Genomic DNA, 19,566 nt, shown 5'->3' on the forward strand with positions numbered 1-19,566 from the left:
CAGCTGGCCCCTAAGTGTAAGGCGCTTCTGCATGTGGGGTGATTTCAAATTGCACACCTATTTTTCCCTTTGAAACGAAAGGCCCTGGTTTTGTCCTCCTCGAGCAGGTAATGCGAACAGCCCTAATGCTTGAAAAGCAGCACTTCACGATGAGTAGCACTGTGCTTTTCTTGTATGCGTGTTGCGGACTGGGGGAGATGCATTCATGTTTTACACATATGGGGGACTCTGTGTGGGCCTCCAGGTGTTTTGGCATGCAAGTCTCAGCACCACGGGCCACGCTGATTCAGGCTAATGGGAGAGGCAGCCCAAAATATCTGGAAGGCAACAAGCTGCCCATTCCAGTCATAATCCAGCCGTGGAAGCGACGCTGCGCATACAGAGAGACACAAGGAGATACTGGCAACGTGGAGATGGCCAGGCTGACCCAGGAGGCGCTCAGACTGGCCACCTGACTACTGGGATGCTATCCTACACGGACCAGCCTTTCCCAACCCGATGTCCTCCACATGTCCCGGACTACAGTTCCCACCAACACGTTCGATGGCTGGGGATGATGGGAACTGCACTGCACTGGGTCTGCATCAGAACATGAGATTAGGGAAGGCTGTTCGACGCCGTGTTCTTTATTCAGAGCTGAAAGCACCCAGCAGACAAGAGACAACAGCAAAAGCCCTCAATCTGCAGGGGAGACAAAAGTCTGTTTTGGAACCACTCACAGGTTTTATTTTACACCTAAAACTCTTTCAGGTCAGAGGAGGGGCCTTCTTTTTGTTAAAATGTAAAGAAAATCAGTAGAAGAAGAACAAAAGAGTAGCAGATGGACCATCCTGGTACCAGAACTGTAAACTGCCCTCTTCTAAGTTGTTTCGCTCCACCTACTTCTCTTGTATTCCCTGGTTTTCAGTCAAAACGCCCCATCCCCAAATCTGACTGAAGTGACAAAGTGAAATAGAGGAGAACCAAACCGCCCTTTCACTGCACTGGACCAGCTTCGGCAGGAGTGAGGCCCAGCCCCGCGGACTTGAGCGCCACTCCGTCCCGTGAAGCCACACCAGACACACCTACCGTAATCTTGCTGGCCCGATTCAGAGCCTCCACCCAGTCCTGCAGGTCCTTTTGGTCGTTGGCTTGCAGAACGTAGCGCCGAGACAAGGCGTTGATCACTGTGGACACAGATCGGTGTCAGAGTGCAGAATGCTCATGCAAGCGAAGGTGTCTGGCCAGCCTCCAGGCCTCCAGGAGCATCCCTTCCCTGCTACCTCCTCCCCAGGCAGGGATCCTCCAAGGAGACCTTGCCAAGAGCACCTCCAGCCAAGCTCTAGCCGCTGACTGCACACCTCAGCACCGCCTCGGTGGTGGCAGCCCAGTCCCAGGATCCATTTCCCAGGGAGGCCCACTAGGCCAGGTCTGTCTTCGCTCTCTCCCAGCTCCTGTGCCCACCGGTCCTCACGCTCCATCCCCACAGCTCACACTTACCAAAACAGAAAGGCGTCTTGGGTTTTTGCTTGAGGGTAGCCACACTGACCTGCAAGGGAAGAGTGCGTGGAAATGAGACGCCCGTGATGTGTGTGGCCTGAGCAATTTTGTGGCAGAGGTCAGTCGCCAGCTTGGCAAGAGCTCTTGCGCCATTAAGCTCCTGGGCAGCAGCGATGCAGAAATGGAAGCCTTTCCAAGCACAGAGGAGCAAGAAGGCCTCACCAGTTAAACACCTGCTTAGCAGGTGGCTATCAAAGATCCGGGAACGCTGCCCGGCGGGAGAGAGGGGGAATTCCAGCAGAAGGAGCCACACTGGGCCAAATCCAGGGAAGACCTCGGCATCGCCCGCCCCCCAGGAGCCCGTACCTTGGAGATGTAGGTCAGCTGCAAAGATCCAACCATTTTCGACCCTGCAGCCAGGTTCTGAAATACGTAAAAGTCAATCAAAACATCAGTCAAGAAGCCACCAATAAACAGGCTAAACCCTCCCTTTGTTTATTTAGAGGTAGTGTTACCTAGTGGTCAGCGGGGTCTGGCTCAGTGACTGTGTAACTACTTCTTTTAGAGACTGAAGGACTTTTGCAGAGGCTTTGGTACTAATTATGCCCTTCGTCCTAACAGACACACAGCAGGACTGAAAAGGGTCAAACCATCCATTCGCCCTGAACAAGGAAGGAAAGAGGGGATGCCCATCTCCCCTTTGAAAATATAAATATCAGCCAGCGAGAATGATCATGATGGGAATTTCAACTCACTAGCCCTTGAGACAACCTAAATTCTCCTGGGTACCTTTTTAGGGTGAGAAAAGGAAAAAAGGGACACAAGGTTTGCAAGTGGAAGATGACGGGGCTTGTCTCCCAAGTGTGACCAACCAAGGGAGGTGGCATGCTAAAATCTGGAGGCGCCCTAAATAGCTACACCCTGAATCAAAGCGGTGGGCTAATTTGCTGGTTCGCTTCGCCCCCAAACACCCAGCAACCAGGCTGGCACAAACGAGCTGATCGTGGGTTGCCGGGCAAAGTAAAAGTGGAGAGCCCGGTTCTCGCCCAGCCGTTCCCACACTCCAGGGGCTGCTCCACCCAGCCACGGGCCGACCTGTCGTGTGAACCGGGCACGGCGTACCCTCGGAGGCACATGTCTTTTCAAACAGAGTCCCATCCTGCGCACATCACAGCTTGCCCAGCTGCACCCTGCCTTGGGGATTCCCAGGCAAAAGGATCTACTGTGGTTCCTCTCCTTAGATCTCCGCCGGAAGAAGGCATGCTAGGAAGAAGGCAGGCGATGAATCAGAGCAAAGCTCGCTCAGATTTCCTCTCTGGGCACATGAGACACTGGCCTAGCCCACAGGGGCGAGCACGCCAGTGGCTTGGGTGCCAGTGTCATCCAGACCCTCACGCATTTAGGCCAAGGTTTAAAAAATGGTGAGAAGCATCTGTGTGTAGTTTAGGCCCAGATTTGCCCTGCTGTGAATCTTAAAGCAAGAAACAATTCCTAAATTATGCCTATTTTAGAGTTAGGCTTTCACAGCCAAGTCCCATATAAACACACATCCGGTATTTTATTGATAATTCTCATCCGGGGTTAGCAGAAACAAAGAGTTCTAGTTGGTAGGCTTCCTCTAATAGCATAATTTTTGATTCTTGACTCAGCTGTATGTTTTCTGTAGTCACACAGACGTCTACTTCTGTGGTTGAGGAAAACTGGTCTCAGGTCTTCTAGCCAGCTGTTCCTCAGCGCTAAATTAATGCCTTCGCCACACAGAGGTGCATTTCCCAAGGAAAAGGGTGTTTACGGGCATGAAGGTTGCAGAGATTAAGGCTCTGGCTGGATCTCTCTCCCATGATAGTAACAACTGTCTCACCCTGGAAACTGTGTGCCAGCTCTCAATGCTGGGGGTACAGTTTAGGGTGGGTTTACATCTAAATGAGGCAGGATTTTAATTCTGTGAAAACAATTAGCATAGCCTGTAGTTGTTCTAAGAGAAAATATGTTCGCTAGCTGCTCAAGCACGAGTTAATGGGAAGCTTTCCTTCTGTGGATAGCAGGAAATTGATGGGTGGGAGTCCAGGGGGGGGTCAAGCCCCCCACTCAGCATGCTGTGCTCCCAATTTTGCTTTCCCCCACACTCTGCCTGCAACTAATTATATTTTTTACAAACATGTATGCCAGTTGCGTTCAAGTTCTATTCATGTCTAGTTTTGCTTCAGTCTCAGAAGCAGGACTCAAAACCTAATCTAATTTGGTTAATCAAATTAACTCTGGGTATTGAGCTAAGGAGACGGAAAGCTTTCCCTTGCTTCTGCTCATTCTTTCTGCCATTTGATTTGCATGTGGAGACATTTTGTTGTCTGAAAGGGAGTAACAAGAGGTGTCAACCCAAGTCAGGATGCGCCGAGAAGCAGTCAAACTATTTTGGTGCATGAGTCAAAACAATCCTGCATCTACCTCTCCCCTTCCCGGCAGTAAAAATACAGTAACAGTGAATTAAATCACTAACAGTCCTTTCCTGGCACCCAAAATCTGCCGCCTGAGGTGAAAGCAGAGTGGGTTTGCTCTAAAGCAATGAAGAATTTAAAATGCATCATTTTAAAAGGGATTCTTGGGATGTCAAATTCTATTTTCCATGGCTGTCTTGGGTATTCTAGGGATTGGGTCACTTAAAAAGAAAAAAAAGCATTCCAAGGTACATACTGAGGGCGGTGGTCTGGTGTGGTGGAGGGGGACTCAGGAGATCAGAGTTCTAGTCCCCACTTGGTCATGAAGCTCCTCAGGTGACTTCCAGCCATCAGTGGCTATCAGTCCAACCTACCTCACAGGGTTGTTGTGAGGATAAAATGGAGAGAAGAACCTTGCAAGCAACCTTGGGCCACTTGCAAGAAGAGAGGTGGGATCTAAAGGTAACCATAATAACAAAAATAATAATTCAGGCTCTGAATCCTAACTAGAAGAAGAGGAGGGATTGGACTACTTAGTCAAATTGCCAAGGTGTAAGACAAGCCCAGTGGCTCATTGCCAAACCAAGCAAGTGGCCCAATTGAGTCATGTCCGGCATTTCTGCAGACTGTCCCATAAAGAGCATGCACCTCCCTGAGGGTGGAGCCAACTCTATTTGGGGAGAAGGGAGGAAGAGAATTCGTCTCTTTAAAATGGGCAGAACAAAGTACACAGTTAGAGAGATCATTAACTCGATGGGTGTTTCTTGGTAACAGCCTTCATAGTACTCCTCCTCCATCACAAATCGAGTCTGGGTTGGTCACCCTAACCTAATAAAGGACTGTACTTAGAAGTCCCTCACCTGCTTCTGCCCAGTGGGAAAAGGAGAGAGGCTGAAGGGGTAGAGAGACCAGCTCGTGACAGGTATGACTTTACGTCTGGATAGGACATGAGAGAGGAGGTGGCTACCCATGGCTACTAGCCTTGCTGGCTACGGGCTACCACCCTCAGCAGAGGTGCCATGATTGCATGCCCCAGGTGCTGAAGAGCTGGGCAGGAGGAGCTCTCACACCCACCTGGCTTGAGGGCAGCTGGCGTGCTGGACCGGATGGACCCTGGGTCAGATCCAGCAGGGCTTTTCTATGGCCCGGGCCTGCCCTGGGGAAGGGGCACAGGGCCTGAGCACTCGGGCCCTTCCCAGAGACGGGGCCCTAGGAAGCCGCACCTGGGGGTTGTCCATGTACCAGAGGAGGCTGTTGGCCTGGGTGTCCAGGATGAAGTATCTCCGCAGGAACTTGCCGCAGGCTTCATTGTCCTCGATGTCCAGGAACCCACAGATTCGGTTCTGACGATCCACATAAGGCATTCCGGGACCCTTCTACCATCCCCCTGCAAAGCACAACCACGCACAGGTGAGACCCGGGCCATTAACCTGCACGGCCACCCTGTGCAAAGGCCATTCCTCACACCTCTCCACAGCCCACCTGGGCATTGTACAACCCCGCCCCTCCCCGTGCTGAGCCAGAGAACGAAGGCGATGGTGGAGACGGACATTTGCATCTTGCCTTTTTTCTCCTTGCAAGGAGCAAGTTCTCCACCTCTCCATTTCATCTTCCTACCTACTCTCATAGCCAGAGATTTCTGGCATGCTGGTGTCTGAAAAGGAGGGAAGACCTCCTCTGTCAACAGGAGGTTTCTTCTGCCCAATTGCCTGGGCAGTGCTGTCAAGTGGTTAGAGTGTTAGAGTTGGACTGGAGAACTCTAGCTTCTGGGGCCTAGGTAAGACATTCTCTGCCAGACTATGCTACTTTACAGGGCTGTCGCGAAGACGGAATGGGGTAAGCGCTGTCTCTCTCCATGCACTCTTGCCAGAGGGAATCTGATGTGGCAATGAGAGAGGGAGTGCCTTCTTTGTGTTGGCACCCCAACTTTGGGATAATGGTACAATTCAAACCAATTCAACATTGCTTTACCTGCCCAGACATTTTAAGGCCAGTGTACTGTTTGGTATGAATTTCTTGCTTTTAGCAATCTGTAGGAGTGCTCCTCAACCCTGAGCTGTCTCTAGAAGCTCAGGTGACGGCGGTGGCGAGGAGCGCCTTCCTTCAGCTTCGGCTGATACATCAGCTGCGTCCTTTCCTGGAGAATGACTGCCTGGCGACAGTGACACACGCGCTGGTAACTTCCCGATTAGATTTCCGTAATGCGCTCTACGTGGGGCTACCCTTGAAGATGGTCCGGATACTTCAGTTGGTGCAGAATAGAGCTGCCAGGTTGCTGACAGGGACTGGGCGTTGTTCTCATATAACCCCAGTTCTCCGTCAGCTCCACTGGCTCCCCATTGAAGTCCGGGCCCAATTCAAGGTGCTGGTTATGACCTATAAAGGCCTAAATGGCTTGGGACCTGGATATCTAAAGGAACGCTTGCGCCCATATATGCCCTCCCGCCCCTTGAGATCAGCAACGGATGCCCTTCTCCGGGAACCCTCAGAGACTGATATTAGGAGGGTGAGTACCCGGAGGAGGGCTTTCTCTGCGGTGACGCCCCATCTATGGAATGCGCTCCCCAGAGAGGTCCGCCTGGCGCCGTCGTTATTTGTTTTTCGGCGCCAGGCGAAAACCTTTTTATTTAAAACTTATTTTAATTGTTAAATTATTGAATTAATTAGGATTTTAAAACTTTTAGCCAAGAATGCACCAGGGGTTTTAAAATGTTTTTTTCCATTGTTATATTATTATTATTTATGTATGTTTTTATGTATTCTTTGTGAGCCGCCCCAAGGCTTTGTTGCGATGGGGGCAGCATAGAAATGTTTTAAATAAATAAATACACTATTTAATTGTGATGTGCTTTGATTGTGAATATTCTGTGGGGAAAGGTACCATAAAAATCTTTTTACTGAATAACCAACTCACGTACACAACAACCGTTGCGGTCTTCAAACCCTTCTCCACCCAAGGAATCACCCACCCCTCCTCAAAGAGCGGGCAAGTTTTCCCTGAGAAGTCCCCGGGCAGAGAACCCCTGTGCTAAAAGGGAACTTGGAAAACTTCATTTCTTATGAAGCCACCGCAGAAGTGCCAGGCAAAGGCGAATGAGTCACCATCGCTTTCCCAAACAAAGCAACAGCTGGAATTTCTCTCTCTCTCAGGGCTGGGTTTTGCAAGCTTTCTCCTTGCAGGGGAATCCCAGCCACTCGCCCACCAAGGAAAACTGCACAGCTCCTGCAAGACCAGGGGGCCGTGAAGGATGCTTCCAGATTCGGTTTTTATCAGGCAGTCGTCCTTTGCTCTCCACGCACGCACAACCTGTTCAGAGCAAACGATGCGGGAAACGGGTTGGGACTTTTGACTGGTAGCTTTAACAGCCAGGAAGGAAAAACAGAGCAACATCTGGCCTCTGCCGCCCCGAAAAGACATGCCATTTCGCACGTGCTTACTTATAGGTCAAGAAGCACAAACACAGATAAAGCAGGGATGGCGCCTCTGGGCCCCAGCGTGACCTGGGACACCCTCTGGTGTGCGCCAAGATGCCAAATTGCTCCTCCTTTCTGCTCACTGGGACCTTTTCCTTAGTCCCAGTCACGATTGCTTCCTTCAGCTGATGCCCCTCCGTGTTTCCAGAGTGACTCTGGACTCCAGAGACATTCTTTGGAAATAAACAAGGCAGGCTACTTCTGGCCGAGATCTGCATCTGGCCGCCAAGAAAAAGAGAGGAAAGGCGACTCTGGTGATGGGAGGATGAGCCGGCTGGTGGAGGGATGGGAGACAGACAGACAGACAGACAGACAGACGACAGACAGATGCTCCCATCATACTTTTTTTGGCACTGAAAACTTGGTCCACCTGAGCCGTTCAGCTCATCAGGACTTGGCTCCCACCAAGTACCCCAGTTACTTGGCCTTTGCAATCAGCCACACCTCCAATGGCAACCATTTTGTGGTGGTGCCCGCAAGTTCCCAAAATTGTCAGAGGAGCGCACGGACCCCAAACGGTGGCCCACCCTGAGTGCAAACACAACACTAGTGCAGCCCTCAACAACAGGGCAAGTGTGATCAGGTTGTCCACGTGCCTATTTTAAACCCTTTAACCTGCGGGCTTTAACGTGTTCCTGATGCCCTCTAATTTCTGATTGTGTGGAGCACTTTTCTTGCTACGGTAATTAAATTACAGAAGAAAGTTGCTCTCGGGACTTGGGGTCCCAAGGGGATGACATGAGGGACGGTGGGCGAGGACCCCCTGTTGCCTCCCCAACTGTATCATGGCAGCCCCCCCCCCCCAGGTATTTTTCACCCCATAAAAACTGGGTTGGGTTTATGCCCTTGGTGCAAACTTCTCAGAAGCTAGATTTGGACAGCAGAGGAGTTCTAGATTACAGTTCTCCTTCGACAGGCTACAGACCTGGTATCGTTCGAGAACGCCCTTGTGGGCCAGCCCTGTGGCAGCGCACGCTTCCATTAAAGCGAGAAAAGAAAACTTTAAATCAGCAGCACACCATGGATTCAATGCGGCATGTGATGCAGCCATTAAGCAAAAGTTGCTGCAGGCACTGCCGGTGGCAGATTGCTTCTCACACAGCCATTTAGATATTTATAAAATCCTGGGGGGAGAAGGTCTGCTAAGAGCCCCTGGTTGCAGCTGGGCTTACCACAGGGGCCCCGCGGATGCAAAAATGTTTTGCAGCTGTAAGAAGAAGATGCTTGATTAAACAGAAGAATTAAAAATGGATACTCTTGCTCTCCCCTGCCCCAAGGCAAAACCTGCGAAGTATAAATAAAGAGTTTCTTTTCCTTTTTTAAAGTTAATCAGAGAAGCACGTATGGGAAAGGAAGGATGTGGCCACATAATTGACAGACACCGGTGTGCAAGTGTGCAAGAGCCAGTGTGGCATGCTGGTGAGAGTGCCGAGAGAGCCGCGTGCTAGTCCCTATGAAGCCACCACACTTGCTGGGCGACTTTGGGCCAGTTACTGACTCTCAGTCGAACCCGCCTGGCAGGGTTGGTCCGTGAGGACAAACGGGAGTTCTTTGCGTGGCTCTGGGGTCCTCACGAGCGGAGAAAAGGTGGGACAGAAATGCAGCGTAAAAAAAGTCGAACTGTCTCCCCACTGCACGGACGGGCCCACCGGTCCAGTCTCAGTTTTGTGCATGATCGCACAGGCATGCCAGCCCGGTGGGGTGAAGTCTTTCAGCCCCCCAAGACCTGCTGCTCCAGGGCACCTCCCAAATTACCTTACACAGAGCACCTGGGGAGCTCTGCCAGGTTGCCCCATCTGCTTTCGGGCAAAGGGGTCCCACCGGGGTGGCCTTGCCCGAGAGCCCCAGCATGCCGGAAGCACGGAGGGACGCAGTCCCGTCTCCCCCAGCAAAGGCAGCACAATTTCCCGGCATACGAGGCAGGGGCCCGAACAGCGTGTGGCACTGCAACCGCGGCACCGCAACGGCCTCCCGCTCCTTCCCGTCATCTGCCAGGTGCCGCGCTGGTCCAGCATCGGGGAGCCTCAATCCGGCGCTCTGCAGTGCGCCGGCTGGAGAAAGGGAGGGGAGCGCCGGGAGGACTCCAAGGGGAGCATCGCGGGAGCCAGTGCACAAAGCACCAATACTCAGCGCCACACTGTCTTTACGAAATGACACCGACAGAGCGATAGATGCGTTGGCAGGAGGCAGGAAGAGCCCGTTAATCACGCTCAGACTTGCTGCGCAATTCGGGCCACCTGGCCCCGTATCTTGCGCTCTCCCTGTGCTGCAGAAAGTAAAAGAGCTGGGGAGACTTACCCCTCTGTTTGCTCGTTGAACCGGGAAAGGAGAGTGTGAGGGAAATCCGGGTGCTGCCCCCACGCCCTGCCGAGCCCTTCCCTCGCCGGCGTCTTGCGCCTAAGTGCGGAAAGGTCTGGGCATCCCACAAACATCACCGGAGGCAAGAGGAAACCTCAGGAGGGAGGGCACGAGGGCAACGCGAGCTGCGTTAGCCAGCAAGGTCAGCCGGCCGTAACTCTGCGAGCAAAGTTCCGGGTGCTCGAGCTGAAACGCTGCACGTTCTGCAAGGCACATGAAGGTTTGGGTGCAACTGTTATCTCTGCTTATAGGAGATCTTGGTACCTGATCTGAGGCAACGACGCCTTTTCCTGTGCAGAGGCAACTTGGTTAAGTGTGGGCAATACTCTTCACAAACTCCTTTAAGCAAAGACCAGAAAAAAAGAACAGAGAGAAAAAGAGAAGTGGCGACATCACACGCCTCACCAGTGCGTGGCCTACACAACCCCGACCTGCATGCGGAGAAAGATAACGCAGCAGAGGTCTCCTGGGGCTGTCGCTAGGCTTGGCACCAGCGCCCAGCCTGCCTGGGCAAATGCCAAGGTCCGCAGGTACAAGGAAGGTCTGCAGGCCCAGCGCTGATCCAGGTTGCTGCAGCCCCTTTCTCCTCCTGCTTTTTGTTTGAGGAGGTCCTGGGAAGCAACATGCTTGCAGATTGCAGAGAAACATCGCAGGGCCCACGGGCCTTCCAGGGAAATGATGGCGGCCGCTGCAGATGCTTTGCAGTGTGCCTGCCATATACAAATGCTTTAAAGGGAGTGGGGAGAGAGCCCTCTGCCCAGTGCTGCCTGCTCTGGGTACCAAGGAAGAGGGGGCACAGCCTGGCTTCCTTAACCTGGCGTTAGCCCTCACTGTCCGGCTTCAGAACCACAGCCTGCACGATCACTGAGCAGTCCATTCCTCCCGAAAGGCTTACGGAAAGCAAATTCAAGCAAATACGTAGGGGCTTTGTCCATTCTTCGGACACACCCAAGGCCCCTGCTGACCTGTGGCAAAGGATGCTTCTAGGCTAGACTGACAGGATCAGGAAAAGAACAAGAAAGGAGATTGGCCAAGCCGAACCGAGGAATGGAGAGAAATTCATGTTGGTTCCTTCGGGACCACAAGCTACCCGGGTCACTCCTCCCAGAATAAAATGGTGACTCAGAACGGAATCTTAAGTCTGTACATGCCTGCCAGCCTTGCAATGCAATTTGCATGAAAATAAAAGTCTGAAAAAGAGCTACATTTAAAAATGTAAATGTAGCTCTTTGCATGGGGATACAGATTTTTAAAATGCGTACCTTTAAAACTACACATTTGAAAGTATACACAAATATGCTGTAGTCAGTGGGAGAAAACAAGTAAATGTCTACACAGTCTAGGGATACATTTGAGAAAATACTTATTAAAAAATGCAAGCCATTTTTGGCCTCCCCCTCCACTATCTCAAGCCTTGAGTTGGAAGGAGTTTTGACTTGAGTTGTCTATGTGTTTGGTTGCCCAAACAGGACGCAACTCCCTTTTGCAGGGTCTCCGACAGCACCGACAGAAAACTAATAATCAGCAGCAAAGCTGACATGAACTAAACAAAGAAAGCAAATATCCAAAACATTCTGTTCCGGTTACAGAATTCACATTACCTGCACTGCTGAATTTGGATCCAAGCACAGGTGTTCCTGCCCCAGAAAGTGCACAGAAATATATTCTCCGAGTGAAGGCCAGGGACCAGCCACGCACAAACTTGGCACAGGAGAATAAATTTTCCCTAAAGACTGTACTAAACCAGGAACTGATAAAGAAGCTGGCAAAGCTGCATCCCAAAGGGCAGCCAGGAGAAAGCCACCAAGCTCCTTAGCATGTCAAAGGCACTGGCAGGAAGGACAGGGAAGAGCAGAGCCTTGGGCCTGCAAGAATTCCTGAATGCTTTTCTGTCTGCAGTTAAATTACTGAGCTCATAGCGAAAGAGGCTACGGAGCTCGAGCTCGACATTTTGTAAAAGGAACCACGTTGTGCAAACTGGTTGCAGTAACTGATTTGTCATGCTCAGTGTGGGACCCGTTTTTGTGCTTTGCATACTGCTTTTAAACTGCAGGGAAAGAAAAAGAGATGGGAAATAAAAGTATCGAGAAATGCCTCCGAGGAGAGAAGGTGGTGGTTGAAATCACCGCGATCTACTCTGCTCGTGGTGAGCGGTGGACAGGATGCAAGCGCAAGGTCGGGCGTGATGGTCTCCCACACCACAAAAACCCTTTTAATTGTCACAACAATCATCTTTCAACAAGGAGCCGAGGCTAGTAAAGCCAGCCGACCCATCAACCCTTGGCTGAAGAGACCACCTTGATCCGTAGGACCTGCCAGCAAGACCGCATCCACGACCATCTGGTGCTTCTGGTAATTCCCAGTGGCTGGAATTAGTCAGTGAGGCCTGGAGTAGCATCAGCTCTCGGCCTTCTTCTTTGGTACTTCTTCTCTGAGCTGGCAGCCTTCCACCGTTCTGAACTTTAGGTCCTATTCTGTACCAGGCAGGCAGCACGGCCAGCGGCACGGGATGCAGGGAGCCGTCGTCCAAAACATGTGGAGGAGACCCGGTTGATGGAGCCTGGCCTGTGAAGACACACCTGAGCCGCACGACATGGGGCCATCTCTCAGACACTGTTCTTGCACCTGCCCCAGTAGGATAACCGTGGGGCTCCCCACAAGACACTGATGCGGGCTCACGTCAGGATCACGCTCAACAAATACAGTGCCCCTCATGAGCACCAGCACACTTGGGTGCGTGATGGCGTTGTAAGGCTTATAACAGCCCTAGAAGGTAGGCACAACAGGTGGCTTACAAATGTTGTCAATAAAAAATATTCTGCTGTTCTGAGCAGAAAGTGTGCCCTGCCCAGGCCACTCCGGGTGGGGACAATATGGAAACGGATGTCCTGATTCATGACAGCCCAGCCGTCTGGGTCACTGGGCTACACCAACATCAGTTATACTGCCCCAGTTTTCTACAGCAGCCCTGCAAAGTGGGATTATTGTGGAAACTACAAGAAGCGCTCAATCTGGGTGTGCCAGGTCAGGGGGAAAACCAAAGGGGTAAGTTTAGGCTGGTCTCAGCAGAGGACTGCTGCAACCAGACCAGGGCCTGGCCCCCAAAGCACCCACAGGTAGCTGGCTTTCACTATCCCTTTCACTTCCCACAATGCTCCTGGGCTGCCACTGTTTGGGGGCATTGTGGGATATGAAATGACTAGCCAGACCCAGCCACAAGATCTGTGGGTTTTCTTGAAGATTCCAAACCAGAAAATTGACTGAAGTAGCAGCATAATTTGCTACCCGTGCGTTTCAGTTTACCTCAGAAAATTTTCTGTTGCTCTTAAGTGTGGCCTAATCTGGCGTGTTTATTTTTCTGGCATGTAGCAAACCACAAGCTTTAACAGAAGGTTATTTGGTTAAACTTTGTATTTATTTTAAATAAAGTGTGTCTGTATTTCTTTAAAATAAAATATTTTTTTGAAATGAAAAAGATACATTCAACTCAACCCACCCCATGTATTGGACATGAAATATTGGAAAGAGGATGCTAAAATAATTTCACGTGATTCAAATGTTATACCCTGCAGAAATCCTTATTGGAATATTTGTTTGTTTGTTTTTTAAAGCTTTAAAATGATAGATCGTCCTCCCAATACTGTTTAAAGGGCAAAAAGTACTGCAACAAAATGACACCCCAATAAATATTAGCAGCGCAAAGAACTGTGAAAGCTACATCTACCGTTACGCATCGCCAAGCCGAGACTGTCACTTGCCTAACATGAGACCAACAGTTGGCACCCATCCATCGTTAATAACTAACTTAGGAAATGGAAATTTTTCCCATGGAGAAATAAAGCAGTGGAAAAAGCCGAGCAAATGTTCTTTCCCGTATCACGCCAGCTGCCCCCAGCTTCGTGAAGCAGTACCAACGGATACTTCGCGCAGGACCCACTGGCAGACACGGGAGGGATCCCCTCAGAGAATCCTCTGCCCGGGCCGTGAGATAAAGCCAGGGGAGCTGGAAAAGGGAGTCATTTGCAGGAAAATAGCATGTGTGACCGGCCGATTGTGACTATTTTGGTGCGGAGAGATGTACTGTGTGGCACGAGCCTTCGTGACCGACAAGCGGTCTCCTCTGGTCCCCAAAGCTAGTGCCACAACAGTTCTGTTTGGAGGAGACACTGGCAAAATGCTCGGGGTGATCAGCCAGCAAAGGGAGGTGTGGGGACGCCTGAGCTGCGCCCCGTCTCCATTAATAACTCTGCAATGCCACATTTGAGGTTCTGCCAACAAATGAACAGGGGCATCTAGGGATATTTGAGGGTTAAACAAGTTAACCCCAGAATAAGCCATGGGTTAATTTTGGCTTGTTTTATTTATGTATTTAGTTATCAGATTTATAACCCACTTTTTTTCTTTTTAAAGAACTCAAAGCGGTTGACGTGATTCTCCTGCTGCTGCTCTCAGTCTTATCCCCACAACAACCCTGTGAGGTAGACTGGGCTAGGGTCTGAGACTGGCCCAAAGTTGGTCCCAGGCTGAGCAGGGACTAGAACTCAGATCACCTGAGCCCCATTCCCCACACTTAACCACGACACCACGCTGCCTCTCCGTGTTTGACATACAAATAACCCCAAGTTAACCCTCAGTTTGTTCTTAGGTTAAACTGGGCTTGATTAACCCACAACAAGCCCAAATGCCCTGTTTGGACATCATGCACGCAGCATTCAAGGGTTGTTGGCAGAGACAGGATGCGGCTTGGGAAACAAACGTATCCCTGAGTATCTGGCGCATATTGTCCCAAAGATGAACCCAATCCGGCCACTACAGATTTGGCATTAAGGGACTGACTGCAAGCCTTAAGGCTTCTCCCAGGAACATAACTGGCAACAGACAGTTTGATACAGGGTTGGAGGTGCTGCTTAATTTGGATTGCATTTCTTCAGTTCATTGCTTCATCCTTTTACCTTGTAAACTGCCTAGAGGAGGTTTCAAAAGCCAGTATTAAAATGTTCCAAGCAAAGGAAGGAAGGTCCTGGGAACAAAGATGCCACTGTGCCCACGCCCTGGGTCTGGCTGGTCACACGCACGGTGGACCAGGTGGCCTTTGATCTGACCACGCACGGCTCTTCTCATGTCCAGATTAGCGGCTGGCCAGGGATACATTCGTGAGCATGGATGTCTGCACACACGCACACGCACAAGAGCTTCTGAGCCCGGCCGGCCTGGTGAACCCTTTCTCAGAAGCTTGTCCTCCAGGAAGGCTGCCAAAGCCCTTCGTTCGTTCACAGTCCACACAGCTTGTTCTCTTGGGAGTTCATAAAGCACCCTCCCCTTTCATTAAATGCAGGCAAAGAGCAGAAGTGACCCAGGAAACGCAGCTTCCTGAGGACCTCTGACATCAAAGCCAAGGGCTGGAGAAGCGAAGCCAACTCGCCTCCCCTGCTTTTCATGCCCAGACAGGTCAGAAGCCAAAAGGGTGAAGCCTGCACACCTGTACATAAGCACGGCTAATGCATTTGATGTCAGTGCCGCATACTCGTAACAAGTGTGACCTAGGCAGCAATTCAACAGGGGAAGCTCTTTTCCCAGCTGGGAGATGAAATCCTAAAGTGAACTCTACCTGGAAGACAGGGAAAGTGGGGCCCTGACGGAATAATAAAAGCAGATTCCTCATCGCGAGCGAAGAGAGGCCAAAAGAAAGCACCCTCTCATTCGCCACAGGAACTGCTCTAACATCAGATGTAGCAGAACTGTTAAGCCTGAAACAGATCAAAATTGGTCATATTAGAGGTCCTAAGAGACACGTGAGTCTGTTCTCTTAGCCTCAACTCCCCGTCTGCAAAACAGGAATCGTCACCCCTCTAAAAATTGCTCTGTGGGGGGGTCCCCGCATTGCATTCATCTCCCAGAAGCAATAGGAAGGGCAGGAGAAATTCCCAGCTGTGGACCTGGAAAGGGCCTGACAGGGCCAACTGCACAAGTGAGAGAACAAGGCTAGGAGACAGCCCCCTGGTCCTTAATGGTCTACTTCGCAGGACTGTTGTACAGAGGACTAAGATTATATTGATGAAGTGTTTAGAAGGCCTGAAGTGTATCAAGATAAAAATTACTATTATTCATTTCACTTTTCTACTGGCCTGTAACTGAAGCACTCTGGGCAGTTTGCCACAAGGCATCTCTTCTTGAGCAAATGTGTGTTTTCTCCGTTTTCTACTTGAAGCACATGCAAGGAACATCATGGAAATGGTGCCTCCGTCCTCGGGGAAGACGGAGCCACGCAGTTTGCCCTCTTCCACAGGACTGAGGCAAAAAGGCTGCAGACCTACACGGCCCAGTTGGGTGCTCCTTCCTGTACAACCGATAGCTTGCATTCTCACACCTACTCTCACACTGCATGGAGGATTTTGAAATTGACCCTAGCAAACCTGATCTGTGACCTTGTTCTTACGAAAGGATGCAAACTGTCTTTCACTCCTCGGTGGCCAACCTGCATGCAAAGCAACCCTAAAAGACGAAATCAAGAAATCCACTCTTCAGTCAATAATACACTTCCACTCCATGGTTGCATGGAGACTGGAACCACATCCTCCGAGCGCCCAAATATTTCATGATGGGAGAGAGGATCTTTCCCAAGAAAGATCTTTGGTACGGAGCCGGCTGGAGTCGGAGGTCAGACTAGATGGCCCGGGAGACCCCTTCTGACTCGTGCTGTTTCTGTGTTACCTGGGGCAGAAAATCCAAACAGCATTCCCTGGTACCTCCCTCCAGGGACACAATCTGCTGGGACCTTCTCCAGCAGCACCTCATGAGATCAAAGAGAAGTTAAACTTGCAGTAACTCCAAAAGCGATGCGACTACATCCCTTTAAGACTACATCCCTTTAAAACGAACAATGTCAAATCCCTGCCAACAGACCTTCTTAAGCCATTGTCTACAGTTGAAAAATAATGCAGAGCATTAAGTGGAAGTCTCCAGCAGCCAGCAAAGCAGCCAAGGGGCAAGAAAGTTCATGAGATACAGCAAGGAATCCTAATCTTAAGAAAGAATTCATGGCACCATGTCCCCATTTGATCCCTGTGCGGAAGCCCTTCAACATTTGAGCAAATTCCAAAGAATGTTTGGGCACGCACACAAAATGACACACATTATGTATACTGTAAGCTGTAGTTTACATGGTGGCAATTATTTCCCTAGTGATCCTGTTACTGTATTCTGCATGTTCTTTTTGGCTGCATTTACACTTTTTTTTTAAAAAAAAGTTTATTTCAAAATAAAACTTCATGAGATTAAAGTTGTGTCCCACAGGTCTAATCAGTTTCTGCCACTTCTGTCATTCAAATTGCCGCAAAAAAAATATTCTGGTAGTTTGTTGTGGGCCATGTCACATCAGCAAAGCATCTTTTGAGTATGGCCGCAACGCTTGAGCAAGGGATGCAGGCTGGGGAGGGACAGACAGACATCTCCCCATCTCCTGCCCCCTGCGGTGCTCTTCTGAGCATCACAAAGACCTGCAACTTTTTCTCAGCTGCCCCAACCATGGCCTCCCCCCCCCCCATCTTCAGCACAGCAGCAGGCAAATTTGCAGGGGGGGGTGTCCCTGGGTGTTGTCATTGCCTCTGGCAAGAGCATGAGTCAGAGAGAACCTGATGGCAACCGGGGGGGGGGGGGCACCGTCTCCGGCCCGTCAACCTGCGTGCCTACACTCAACCTGCGTGCCTACACGTGGCTAAGCAAAGGGGTAGATCCCATCAAACGCTGGACTATCCTATCGGAGAGAGCAGAGACGCCAGGGGTTGGGAGCACAGGAACCCTGGAGCAGCCTTGGACCGGGCACCTTTGTCTGCCCAGTCTAGGTGGAGGAAAAAAGTACCGTGCCTAACCCAGGGAGGGCAGAATCCAAACACACCGCTGGAAATTTTCAAGGAAGCACCATTCTGTTTTGGTATTCTCGAAGCACAAAACCACAATGACTCTTTCAGATTCAAGGCAGTTTCGTATTCAAAGCAGATGAGAACCGTCACAGGAAAATAGATCAGATTCGGCAGTGCAACGCGACTTGTGCCGAGTTTTAGGTAGAACCAGAGCACGGTCTAATGAGGAAGAGGCAAACTGCGTTTAAAGAACTTACTTGAGAAACACAAAATGAAGCCCTTCACTCGGTCACGCTTGCATATTTGGGGGAGGGGGTTTGCCAATGCAAAGGACATTTGCTGGGAGCCTCATCAGGATTAGGACCAGGAGGGGAGAGTAGAAAGGCCTCGACCACTGGTTCCTAGCACCTGTAATTTGCTTTTCTAAAGCACAGGAAAAAGTAATTAAAGGGAATGATCCTTCTTTGTAATGCAAGCAGTAGGGCAGGGACAAAGGGTCTGCTTAACTTCCCTGTCCCTATGCTACAGTACCAATCCGAATTAGACCCTAGCATCTGCAATTTCCTGTTTTTTCGGCTGGCTGGAGAGCAAGAGAAACGCCTCCCCCCACAGCAAGTGCCGGAGGAGGGGAATGCACTGCCAGGACCATCTGTGACCCCTGGATCAGAAGTGCCCAGGGCTACCCCCTGTCGTGCCTAGGCGCACCACTCCCACGGTGCAGCATTTAGAGAACTGCACGAAAAGCCCTTACAACGGCCCTGAAAGGTAGGCCAGTGTTCATGGAGCCAGTGCAGCAGAAGAGGCTGGAGCGAGGCACTCTTGAGGGAAGGGCTGGGCAGAACCGCAGGTCGGGGCACCTTCTCTCCTCAGCTGTGCCTCCTCCCCGTCACGCTGCACCAGACCCAACCCAGCAGTGGGCCGTGGCGGGTGCGACCTGGGCAACCTCACGCCGACGAGCCAAGAGCGCCGCGGCGCTGCCTGGGCCTTCAGAGAAACCTGCCAAAGAGCGGGCATGCCGCGCAGGAGATGCAGCGTCCACCCCGCACGGGCACTGGGAGAACCGGCCCCGCAGGCGAGGGCCCCAAGCCTCCGCCTGGACGTCCGGCAGCCTCCGAGGTCTCGGCCTCCCCCCGCAGGGCCAAAGGAACAAAACCCAAACCAGGCCCACGTCTCCCCAGCTTGACAAGTAAGCTGGGGGGTGAGGCCTCCCCACGGCCTGGAGGTGATCCGGGTCAGGCCGCCGAGACGGGACTGCAGCCGGGACCCACGGGGGGGGGGCGTCCAGGAGGGCGTCTCAGGATGCACACGCAGAAGAACCTGCGCGCTTGCTGCCTCGACTTGCCCCTTGCGGGTGGGAGCCCTGGACCTGGACCTTGCACGTGCCCCGCCACATGCCCCACCGCAGCCGGGCAGGGACCCGCGCTGCCTTGCCGGGAACGGGGCGCTGCCGAGGGTCCTGCCCCCGGCAGAGCCGCTCTTGCCACGACTGCACGGGGCGGCCCACATGCCCGCCCTGGAGCCCCGCTCAGTGCAACTTCAGGCGGCAGCTCCCTCGGGCTGTGGGCTTACCCTTGAGTCGGTGTGCCAGGCTTAGCTCCTCCTTGGTAAGAAACCGCACCGAAGGGAGGAGGGGAGCAGATCCCAACGAAACAGCTAAAAAATCCCACCGCCTTGTGCAGATTTCCTTCGAAGTTCAGAGAAGTTTACTCCCGAGGAAAGGCGCCCCAGACCGAAGCGCAACGCGTTTCATTTTGCAATTCTTTTCTAAAGCAAAGACCGCGCTAACACTGCCGTCCTCTGCTCCAAAGGCTGGAAGATGCAGAGACCCTGCCACGGCCCGATTCCAAAGGCAGGCCCTCAGCACATGCTCAGAGGCCCTCTTGGCTCCGCGCGGAGCGGAGCGCCCGGCATCGCGGCTCGGCTCCCGGCCCCCAAGTCCGTGCGCCGAGCCCTCCCTCCCA

At 51.6% G+C, this 19,566-nt stretch overlaps 1 protein-coding gene across 3 annotated transcripts in view; it reads right to left on the minus strand.

Annotated features, from left to right (window-relative positions):
• The window catches only part of PLEKHA2 (pleckstrin homology domain containing A2), a 32,802-nt gene extending 22,921 nt beyond the window's left edge, over nt 1-9,881 (minus strand). Inside the window, exons 1-5 of one of the 3 annotated variants that reach the window (XM_044437643.1) lie at nt 9,687-9,881; nt 5,138-5,301; nt 1,846-1,902; nt 1,480-1,528; nt 1,069-1,166 (exon numbers count right to left, since the gene is read on the minus strand). In XM_044437643.1, coding sequence (XP_044293578.1) covers nt 1,069-1,166; nt 1,480-1,528; nt 1,846-1,902; nt 5,138-5,278 — 345 coding nt within the window. In that variant the 5' untranslated portion in view covers nt 5,279-5,301; nt 9,687-9,881. Of the gene's footprint in view, nt 1-1,068; nt 1,167-1,479; nt 1,529-1,845; nt 1,903-4,170; nt 4,371-5,137; nt 5,302-9,686 lie in introns of those variants that run through there. The other 2 variants (XM_044437644.1, XM_044437645.1) reach the window with 2 other exon arrangements.
• Nucleotides 9,882-19,566: the final 9,685 nt, after the last annotated feature.

Source organism: Varanus komodoensis, unplaced genomic scaffold, assembly GCF_004798865.1.
Source record: "Varanus komodoensis strain SLA01 unplaced genomic scaffold, ASM479886v1 scaffold30, whole genome shotgun sequence".
In the NCBI taxonomy this organism is placed as follows: Eukaryota; Metazoa; Chordata; class Lepidosauria; order Squamata; family Varanidae; genus Varanus; species Varanus komodoensis.